A 10,047-nucleotide genomic window follows, 5' to 3' on the forward strand; every position below is an offset into this window, starting at 1 on the left:
CGGTTGCGAATGATGGATTCGCCAAAAGGGCCGAGGCATACACCTTTCACGAACGCGTACACAATCATGGGCTCCTCTGACGTACCAAGCTTTACCACCTGGGCCCCGAAGCGGTTGATGTATTCCTTTAGGGTCTCCCCTTGATACTGTTTCACATCAAACAGATCGTAGGAAACCGGCGGCGGGGCCTTGTTTGCTAGGTATTGTCACCTGAACAATCGTGACAGTTGTCGGAAGGAGGTGATATGGCCGTCCGGGAGACTGATAAACCAATCCATAGCCATCCCGTCTAGGTGCTCATAAAGAGCTTGCACCTGGCAGCGTCGGAGCCGCCTACCAGGACCATCTGTGTGTGAAATGCAGAGAGATGCGTCTCAGGGTCCTCCATCCCGGTGAAGATCACCTTGGGCCCCGCGAACGTGTTTGGGATCACTGCATCCAGAATCTCCTGCGAGAAGGGAGTGGAAAACTCCCTTGGCGGGGAGAGGTTCTCCATCTCGTCATGTTCACGTTGCCCCCGATTATTCTGCAAACCCCGGCGCAACTCCTCATTTATACGATGGAGCTCTTCATTCCTCACATGCGAGGCTTCGAGATCTGCTTGCATGCGTTCCTGTTCCTGCTTCGACTCCGCCATATCATCTTGCAGCCCCCGCATTATCTCCAGGACCTGTTGCACGGACAGTTCTGCTGGGGCCGCGCGTGCAGTACCTCGTCTTGTGGTGGCCATTTTCACGGTCTCTTCAAACCTCCTCCAATGTTACTATAACTTGATAGATCTTCTCAAACTTGCGATGGGACTGATGTTTTATATCGACCCCACGGTGGGCGCCAAATGTTCCGTCCGGTTGACCTGGGACGTCTTCGTGCACGACCTCAACCGCCAGCTAGGGACTCCTTCCCACTGGTTACCTGTGGATTCCTGCAAAGAAGGACAAAAGGGCGCCCTAGCGGCCGTTTGCATTCCGACGCTCAAGTCAGCCAGCAAGAAACACCAAAAAAACTGAGCACCTCCGTATCGGAGCACCTCTTGTGGCACTCTGAAGGTGGTCAAAAGGAAAGTGTGTCTAGTGTGTATTTCTCCTTTTAGCAAAGATCTGTCCCTAGTCCCTTGTGCGTAACCTCAAGGCTCGAGCAAGCAACTAGAGAGTTTCTGGGAAATTTGCCAAAAGTTCGAACCCTGTTCCCAACATTCTCGGCGCTATTTAAACTACCCTAGCATTTAAAGCGCCTTAAAGCGCTTTTAATCATAAAACGTAACGCATTTGATTAGCGCGTCTAATTAGAAAACGTAGCGCATTTAAGACGTTGAAACGCTTAGGAGCCTTTATAGTACCTTAAACGCTCGAAACAGAAACTGTATTAAATGACTTTAATTACCTGGTACCTGACTAAATGGTGTTTCTATTCTGACCTGGCTGTCGTACACGTGGAGGGCCTCACAGCGCCATGACCCCATCTGGGGACGTTTCTTCGTGTGAGTCCTCCTGTTTGGGAGTGCTACTGCGCAAGGGGTGACCTTTTGGGTGCCAACTCATGCTCCCAATCCTCTAGTCACTCACTTTGAGAGCGTATCTGCCTTCCTCTCGTACCCTGCACCCGGCTACCCTGGGCGTGACCCTCCTCTTGAGTCGTATCTGTCCCAAAGGCGTCTCTGGGGCGGCAGGGGTACTTCACTAGTCAGGCTCCCCTACACTGGTGCTATCACTATGGCCTTGAAGCCACCTTTCTCTTCTCTTTATCACTACCCCGGATTATCGGGAACTGAGGCCTTCCCACGGCGTCGCTCCCTCCATGGTCTTTCCTACCCATGGGTATCGGGGAACCGCACTGTGATTGCCTTGCCTTAGTGATATTTGATCTTGGCGACGCCTTGGTTGGGCGACGCCTTCACCTAGGCGACGCTTCCTCTTGGCGACGCTGGTACTTGGCGTCTCTTCCCCTAGGCGACACCTTGTGTTGACTTTGACTCCAGGCGTTGACTTTGACCTTGACTTTGTCAACGCCCGGATACGGGACGGTACAAGTACAGGTAAAGCAATTGAAGCATGCAAAACTAAAGAACGAAGGTGAAAAGATCTGCCAAACAGTGCTCAACGCCTCAGAAGTATGCAAGCGTTATACAAGTGCAAATGGTTCAAAAGATTTACAACTTTATCAAAGGTTGGCAAGAACGAATATAAAGCACAAAAGGTAAAGGTGGCGGCTGAAAGTTGGCGTTTCAGTCATCCAATTCGAGGGGCACGACACGTCCGTCAACGACATGGTGGGTGGGATCGCAATTAGAAACATTGATCCCCGGGTTCTCGCAGGCGGCTTGGGCCAAAGCCTCCTTGAATCCCTCCTCGAAGGTGCCAGCCATGTCATCCATGAGTGCCTTCTTGACCTTCTCCAACTCCTCGATGGTAGAGTCCCCGGAGGCCACCTGCTTCTCCAGAGCCTCCTTCTCCACTCGGAGCCTGTTGACCTCAGTTTGCAGCTTGTCATGGTCAACCTAGAGAAGGCCCAATGCCTTGCCCTAGGTAGCCATTTCCTCCTCCATCCACTCCAGTCTTTCCGCCTGCCCATAGCACTGATCCTCCAAGTCCTTCTGAAGCTCTTCGGAGGCCTCAGCCATATCTTGGAGATCCGTTATTTGAACTTGGAGAGACACTTCCGGGACGTAGAAATCAGCTTGAAATTCCATCGCCTCGCCCAGTTGCCTGTCAGCCTCCTTTTTGGCCTCTTGGGCCAACTTCAGAGAAGCTTGATAGACCACATTTTGGCGTCCCAAAGCTTCCTTCTCCTCCTTCAGAGCGGCCACTTCTTCTTTCAGGGCCAGGAGGGCTTGTGTGTTTGAAGCGGCATTTCTAGCTTGGGCGCGCCAATCAAGGGCCACGGCCAAGAAGGCTTCCAAATAGAAGGGCATTCCTTCTCTCCTATCGGAGCCTTCTGACATCAATCCTCCGTTGAAGCCCCTCATCAGATGCATGATTGGAGGAGGAATGGCAATAAGATCGGGGGCAGCAGAAACGGAGACGGGAACAGCAGAGACCTCTGCTGGTGGTGGAGGTGGAGCAGACTCGGCCCCTTCGCCTTTTTTCCTCTTGGACTATCGCAGGTTGGGGAGAGGTGGCGCTAGGGGGATTGTCCCTGAAGGAATCCCCTCCCTGGGGTGATGCTACTGGTAGGATGGGAACCCTAGCAGCCTTTCTCCTCTTGAAGACTACCCCACCGTCAGAGTCTTCGTCATCGGAGAGGACTTCCAACACCCTCTTCCCTTGGTCAAGGGGGCTGGAGCAGGTGATGAGGCCACATCCAGTGGGACTGCGGCGATGGATGGAGGTGAGTTGGGTGTTTGAAGTGTTTGGGGGCTACGTGGGGGTGGTGAAGATGGGCCTAGTGGAGTTTCGGTGGTGGTTGGTGTTGGTGAGGGTGAGGATAATGGGAGGTTTGGGTCAGCAGTGGGGGTGGTGGAGGCGCCAGCCTTGGAGGCGCGAGTAGCCTTCAGTGCTCTCGCCAAGACCATCCTCTTAGATGAATCCATCATTGATCCTGCATTCAAACAAACCAAAGAACAGGAGTTAAAGCCACACCAGACCAAGCACAAGGCGTCAGTTACACACAAAGCACAAAATGCTAATCCCACCGCCAACGCAGTTATACGGATCCACAAGGCACGCAGGTAGATGAAATATAAAGAGTACAAATGAACACTTAGCAACGAGGGAAACAGGTGGAGGAGGCCAACAGTACAAGCATGATGTAATAAAGCAAAGATAAGAAAGGAAGGACAAAAGGCAACAAGGAATAAGCCTCCCTACCAAAATAGCTAGAGAGGGTGTGCGCGTTGTACTCACACGCTATGAGCTTCTGCGTGTCAAAAACAATCCCCAGGCCAGCCAAGGCCTCACATACCCCTCTATCAGCGGAAGACAGTTCATCCAGGGCCTTAGGCTTAAGCAGCTTGGGGTGCTCTGTCCAGTATAGGGGGAAGCCATCCAAGGCTGTGGGGTCCTGTTTGGCGCAGCACACCCTGAAGAATTTTCCTTTCCAGCCATTGTATGAGTTCTGGAAGAGGGAGAGGATGATCCTGCCGGCGATCCCGGAAAAGCTCACCCAGAGGCTTTTCCCTTGCTTCTTCACCTCGAAGAAATGTAGAAAGACGTCCACAGAAGGAAGAACGCCTAGATATCCACAGAGAATTTGAAAGGCTCGAACGAAGGCCCAGCTATTAGGGTGTAGCTGGGCGGGGGCCGTGTTGATCTCCGTGAGGAGTTTCCTCTCGAAGGGTGTAAATGGAAGGCGCACACCAACGCGTTTGAATACAGTTTGGTACATGAAGAAAAAGGGGGCCCTACCCCTAGGTCTATCATCCACACCACGTGGCAAGCGATTAAGTGTGGTCCCAAAAAGTGGTGCTTTCCCCGTCTCAGAGGATGTCCAATCAACCATTAAGAGCACCCCAATGGTTTAGAGAATGTCACGTCAATAGTTTGAGGAGTGTCACGTCAGCAAGAATGACACGTCACCAGGATGCCACGTGGATGGCGTGGGCGTGGCCTTAGTCTTTTCGCTGAAAACAAGTCATCAGCTTAAGACTGGGGGGCTTGTGTACCGTCCCGTACCCGGGCATTGACAAAGTCAATGTCAAAGTCAGCGTCAAGGTCAAAGTAAACATAAGGCGTCGCCTAGGGGAGGCGACGCCACGTGCAAGCATCGCCAAGGCAAGGCGTCGCCAAGAGGAAGCGTCGCCAAGGTAGGGTGTCGCTAAGGTAAATGTCACAAGAGCAAGGCAACCACAGTGTTGCTCCCCGATACCCATGGGTAGGAAAGACCATGGAGGGAGTGACGCCATGGGAAGGCCTCAAACCCCGATAACTCGGGGTAGCAATAAAGGGAAGAGAAAGGTGGCTTCAAGGCCATAGTACTAGCGCCAGTGGAGAGCAATCTGACTCCTGAAGTGCCCATGTCGCCCCAGAGAAGCCCTTGGGATAGTTACGACTCATGAGAAGGGTCAAGCCCAGGGGTAGCCAGGTGCAGGGTACGAGAGGAAGGTAGATATGCTCTCAAAGCGAGTGACTAGAGGTTTGGGGGCATGAGTTGGCACCCAAAAAGTCACCCCTTGCGCAGATGCACTCCCAGGAAGGAGGGCTCATGGTGCTTTGAGGCCCTCCACGTGTAATAGCAGCCAAGTCAGAATAGAAACATCAATTTGTCAGGTATAAGGTAATTAAAGCTATTTAATAAAGTTTACGTTTCGAGCGTTTAAGGTACTTTAAATGCTCCAAGAGGTTTAAACGTCTTAAAGGCACTGAACGTTTCATAACCTTAAATGCGCTTTAAGACGCTTTAAATGCTAGAGTAGTTTAAATAGAACCTTGGACGTGGGAAACGGGGTTCAGACTTTTGGCGAATTTTCCCAGAATACACTCTAGTTGCTTGCTCGAGTCTTGAGGCTACGCACAAGGCACTAGAGAAAGGTTGTTTGCCAGAAGGAGAAAAGATACACAATACACAGTTTCGTTTACCACCTTCAGAGTGCCATTCACGGTGCTCCGATACGGAGGTGTAGAGTTTTTGGTGTTTCTCGCTAGCTGACTTTAGCGTCGGAGTGCAAACGGACGCTAGGGCGCCCTTTTGTCCTTCTTTGCAAGTATTCACAGGTAGCCAGAGGGAAGGTGTCCCTAGCTGCGGGCAAGGTTGCGCACAAAGACGTCCCAGGTCAACCGGCCGGAACACAGGTCTTCCTAACAAAATGTTGTAGGCTGAGTTGGCGTTGACCACTAGGTACCGGATGTTCTCGGTGCGTGATGCTGCTCCATCAGTGAACGTTGTCCTCAGCTCCAAGTAATCTCGTACCTCGACTGGATTATCTGCAAATCCGTACAAGCATCCTGTATAGGTCGGGGGACAACTGTAGCTTGTTGAAAGTTGACCAAAACATGACATCTGCGGAACTGCCCTGGTCAACGAGAACCCCATGCACCTTCCTTCCTGCCGTGACTACTGAAATGACCACTGGGTCATTGTTGTGTGGGACCACATCCTGCAGGTCAGCCCTTGTGAAAACGAGATCTGACTCCCATGGGTCGTCCGGAAATTCCTCTGCATTCGTGCTCACTGACCTCACATATTTCTTCCGTTGAAAGGCAGTGGGCCCTCCTCCAGAAAAGCCGCCAGAGATGGTGTGCACTTCTCCGTGAGTTGGGACTTCATGCGCTTGACCTTCCTCAGGTGTCGCCGGGACTGTGGTCATGGTGGACCCAGCGAGATAATCTTTCAAGAAACCATTCTTCACAAGCTCGTCCAACTGATAGCCCAGAGCCAAGCAGTTGTTAATGTGGTGTCCAAACGCCTCGTGGAATTCGCACCATGATTCCTTGTGAGGCCCCAGAATTTTGTCAGACTTCACTGGTGGCCTCAACCTGTCAGCTATGTTAGGCACGACGATGAGGTCTTTGAGCTCCACCACAAAGTTGTGCCTTAGCGGTCTACTTCCCTCTCTCCTTCCTTCGGCTCGACCCCTTGGCGGGGCCATTCTTGTCTCGTAAGTGCGCTTCCTGTCTGAGTTTCTTTTCTCTGTGGTAGCTTCGTGGACCCTGGCGGGTTGTGTGCGTATCTGCGCCCTTGGTCGCGTAGGTGCAGCAATCGTACACTTCTCATATGCCTCGCCTTCCGAGGCAATGTTCTCTACCGCCCGACGCCTCACTTCAGCAAAAGTTTTGGGGCGGCTGCGGTTGAGCGATTTGCTAAAAGATCTGGGACACAGCCCCTTCCTAAATGCGTACACGATCATGGGCTCTTCTGTGGTACCCACTTTTACCACCTGCGCTCCGAAGTGACTTATGTATTCCTTCAGAGTCTCCCCGTGGAATTGTTTTACGTCGAAAAGGTCGTACGAGACCGGGGCTGGGGCCCTGTTGACTAAATACTGTTCTCTAAAAAGTCGTGAGAGCTGTGCGAAGGACGTGATGTGACCCTCTGGGAGGCTGATGAACCAATCCAGGGCCATCCCCGTAAAAGTGCTCATGAAGAGCTTGCATTTTACGGCATTAGAGCCGCCAACCAACACCATCTGCGTGTGGAACGCCGTGAGGTGTGCCTCGGGATCCTCCATCCCTGTGAAGGTCGCCTTAGGCCCTGTGAACGTGCTGGGGATTGCTGTCCCTAAGATCGCCTGTGAGAACGGTGTTGTGAATTCCCTAGGTGGGGAGGCAGTCTCAGGCTCGTCTACATCGCGCCATCCGCGACGTAACTCCTCATTGGCTCGGTGGAGTTCATCGTTTCTCGCCTTAGCAGCGGTGAGATCCGCTTGCATGCGCTTTTGCTCTGCTTTCGAGGCTGCCATTGCGTCCTGCAGCCCTTGTATCATGCCCATGAGTTGTTGCATGGTCATCTCTTCACTCCTAGCGCGTGCTGGTCTCGTGGTCATGGCTTTCTGGAAACTCTCTCAACTTATCTAGATTTTAAAAACTGGAACTGAGAAACTAGCATGGTGGGACTAATGTTTTAGATCGGCCCCACGGTGGGCGCCAAATGTTCCGGTCGGTTGACTGGGATCGTCTTTGCGCGTGGCTTGTCCCTGCTTGCTAGGGCACCTTCGTCTTGCTCCGTCTGTGGGTACCTGAAAAAAGTGAACAAAGGGCCTCGTGGCCGTTTGCACTCCGACGATCAAGTCAGCTAGCGAGAAACATCAAAAGGGACACACCCTTGAGAGGTGGTCGAAAAAACTGTACTGAATGACTGAAACCGTGTGACTAGAACTGTGTTGCCCTAATTGCCTTGTGCTCACTGTGAGTGCGCCGCGAAGACAACTAGGGTTTGCTCTGTGTATCAGTGTGTATTAGGGTAAAAATCTAATCCCCTTCAAATGCTCCCAAGGTCCCTTTTTATACGCCTCTCATCTTTAAAGCGCGTTAAAGCGCATTGAAAGCATATAAAAAATTCCTTGGAACATTCGAATCTTAACTGAATTAACACGTACCTTGGAAATCTTTCACTGAAACCTTTAACGAGCACGTGTGCCTTGCCACGTGCCCTTCTGACTTGATCGTTATTCTGTGCAGAGGGCCCCACAACGCCACAGCCCAACTTAGGGTTATTCCATCATGTGAGCCCTCTTTCCTACGAAGTGCTTCTGGCACGTGGGTTGACTTTCTGGGTGCCAACTCATGCGCCCCAATCACTAGTTACTTGCCCTGGGGTGGATCTACCTTTCCCTCGTACCATGCACATGGTTCTCCCCTGGTTATGGCCCTTCCATGGGTCGTATCTGTTCCAGGGTCTCCCAGCGGTGGCATGGGTACTTCACGAGTCAGGATATCCCCTTCTGGTGCTAGACTTATGGCCTTGAAGCCACCCTTCTCTTCACCTTACTTCTGTTCTGTATGGCCGAGACTCGAAGCCTCTCGGGCGATGTCTTTACTCGGCGATGTCTCTCTTTAGGCGATGTCTTTTTTGGGCGATGCCTCTCTTGGGCGACGCCTCTGCGAGGCACTGACTCGAGCGGTTAACCTGTTGACTTCTCTTCCTTGGGACCCTCGAGGGGCCCCCACCATGCATTGACTCTGACCTTTGGTCAATGCCCAATGACAGGATGATACAGAAACAACCGATTATTTTTCTGGTGTTGTGCTAAATTGCTGTGTTTTTGGAAAACTGAATTCTGAATCAAGTTTTCTTAAAGGAATTTCATTCTAGACTTAAAAGTTTGCGAAAATCCTCTTTAAACCATTCACTCCCCCCCCCCTTCTAGTTTAAAGCCATATATTGGCATCAGGAGCTTGGTTCTTGAAATTTATTCAAGTGTTATCCTAAAACTGTTTTTATATGGCTGATAGATTACCTTTTGGGGAAGGTGCTTCAATCAACAGGCCACCTCTGTTTTTTGGTTTGAACTACCAATTTTGGAAAGTCAAAATGAAAATCTTTGAGGAATCCCTTGACAAAGGTATTTGGGATGCAATTGAAAATGGCCCCTTTGTTCCAAAATTTGAAAAAGATGGATCTTCCATTGATAAACCTTGGTCTCAATGGACTGATTCTGAAAGCAAGAAGGCCAAATGTGATTGCATTGCTAAAATCAGATGAATTATTCAGGGTCTCTCAATGCAAATCAGCAAAGGAAATGTAGGACACCTTGGAGGTAACTCATGAAGGTACCAATTAGGTGAAAAGAGCTAGAAAGCATACTCTAATCCAATCAAATGTTCAGAATGCTCAAGGGTGAGACAAATGCTGCAGTTCAGAAGAGGTTCATTCACATCATCAATCACCTCATGAGCCTTGAGAAAACCTTTGAAAAAGAAGAGCTAAACATCAAGATCCTCAAATGTCTTGATAGGTCTTGGCAACCTTAGGTAATTGCTATATCTGAATCAAAAGATCTAACATCATTGAGTATGGCTTCTTTGTTTGGCAAGCTTAGGGAATGGACTCAATGTTCAAGAAAGTGAAGATAAGCATGTGAGAAGCATTGCCTTAAAAGCTGTCAAGCACAAAAGCAAGCTAGAATCCAGTGATGAAGAGAACCTTAGTTTGCTATCTAGAAAGTTTAGCAAATTCTTGAAAAGGAACCGCAACAAAGACACAAACAAAGAAAGGTATGGAAACAAAAAATCCAATGATTTTAATTCCAATAACTATACTTGTTTTGGTTGTAGTGAGTATGGGCACATAAAGGCAGATTGCGCAAACAAAGAAAGCAAGGAGAAGAAGTCAAGCTACAAAGAAAATGATCATGCCGGTTGACTCGAGTGCAAGAGTCTTGCCACGTCAAAGGTATCTTCTCTCGATCAGCTTCGCACCATGCTAGCCCTCGATCTCCACGTCTCAAATCCTCTCGAGAACCTGAAGAAAACAAAGACACAGAATGGCGCCGCTGCGGCCGATCGGGCTCCGACGCTCAAGTCAGTGACGGAATCACCAAATACTAAGAGAGAAAAGCGAAACTCAAGGAACCGTGCAAATGCTCTCTCAGCGTACTCAAGTGTTCTCAAAAGCGTAAAGAAGTGTTCTAAACGCGCGTACCTCAGAAGTTCGTTAGAGTTCCTTATATACCTGAGC

At 50.3% G+C, this 10,047-nt stretch overlaps 1 protein-coding gene across 1 annotated transcript; it reads right to left on the bottom strand.

Annotated features, from left to right (window-relative positions):
- Nucleotides 1-5,851: 5,851 nt before the first annotated feature.
- On the bottom strand, nucleotides 5,852-7,414 carry LOC137836579 (uncharacterized). Its single transcript, XM_068645245.1, has one exon. It carries the CDS (start codon nucleotides 7,412-7,414, stop codon nucleotides 5,852-5,854), a length of 1,563 nt encoding a protein of 520 aa, XP_068501346.1.
- Between the last annotated feature and the right edge of the window lie 2,633 nt (nucleotides 7,415-10,047).

The sequence above is a fragment of the Phaseolus vulgaris genome, chromosome 11 (genome assembly GCF_000499845.2).
Source record: "Phaseolus vulgaris cultivar G19833 chromosome 11, P. vulgaris v2.0, whole genome shotgun sequence".
Lineage (NCBI taxonomy): Eukaryota > Viridiplantae > Streptophyta > Magnoliopsida > Fabales > Fabaceae > Phaseolus > Phaseolus vulgaris.

What these genes read in the sequence shown, in the direction of transcription:
- LOC137836579 (XM_068645245.1), bottom strand. Translation starts at nt 7,414, where the DNA reads ATGACCACGAGACCAGCACGCGCTAGGAGTGAAGAGATGACCATGCAA.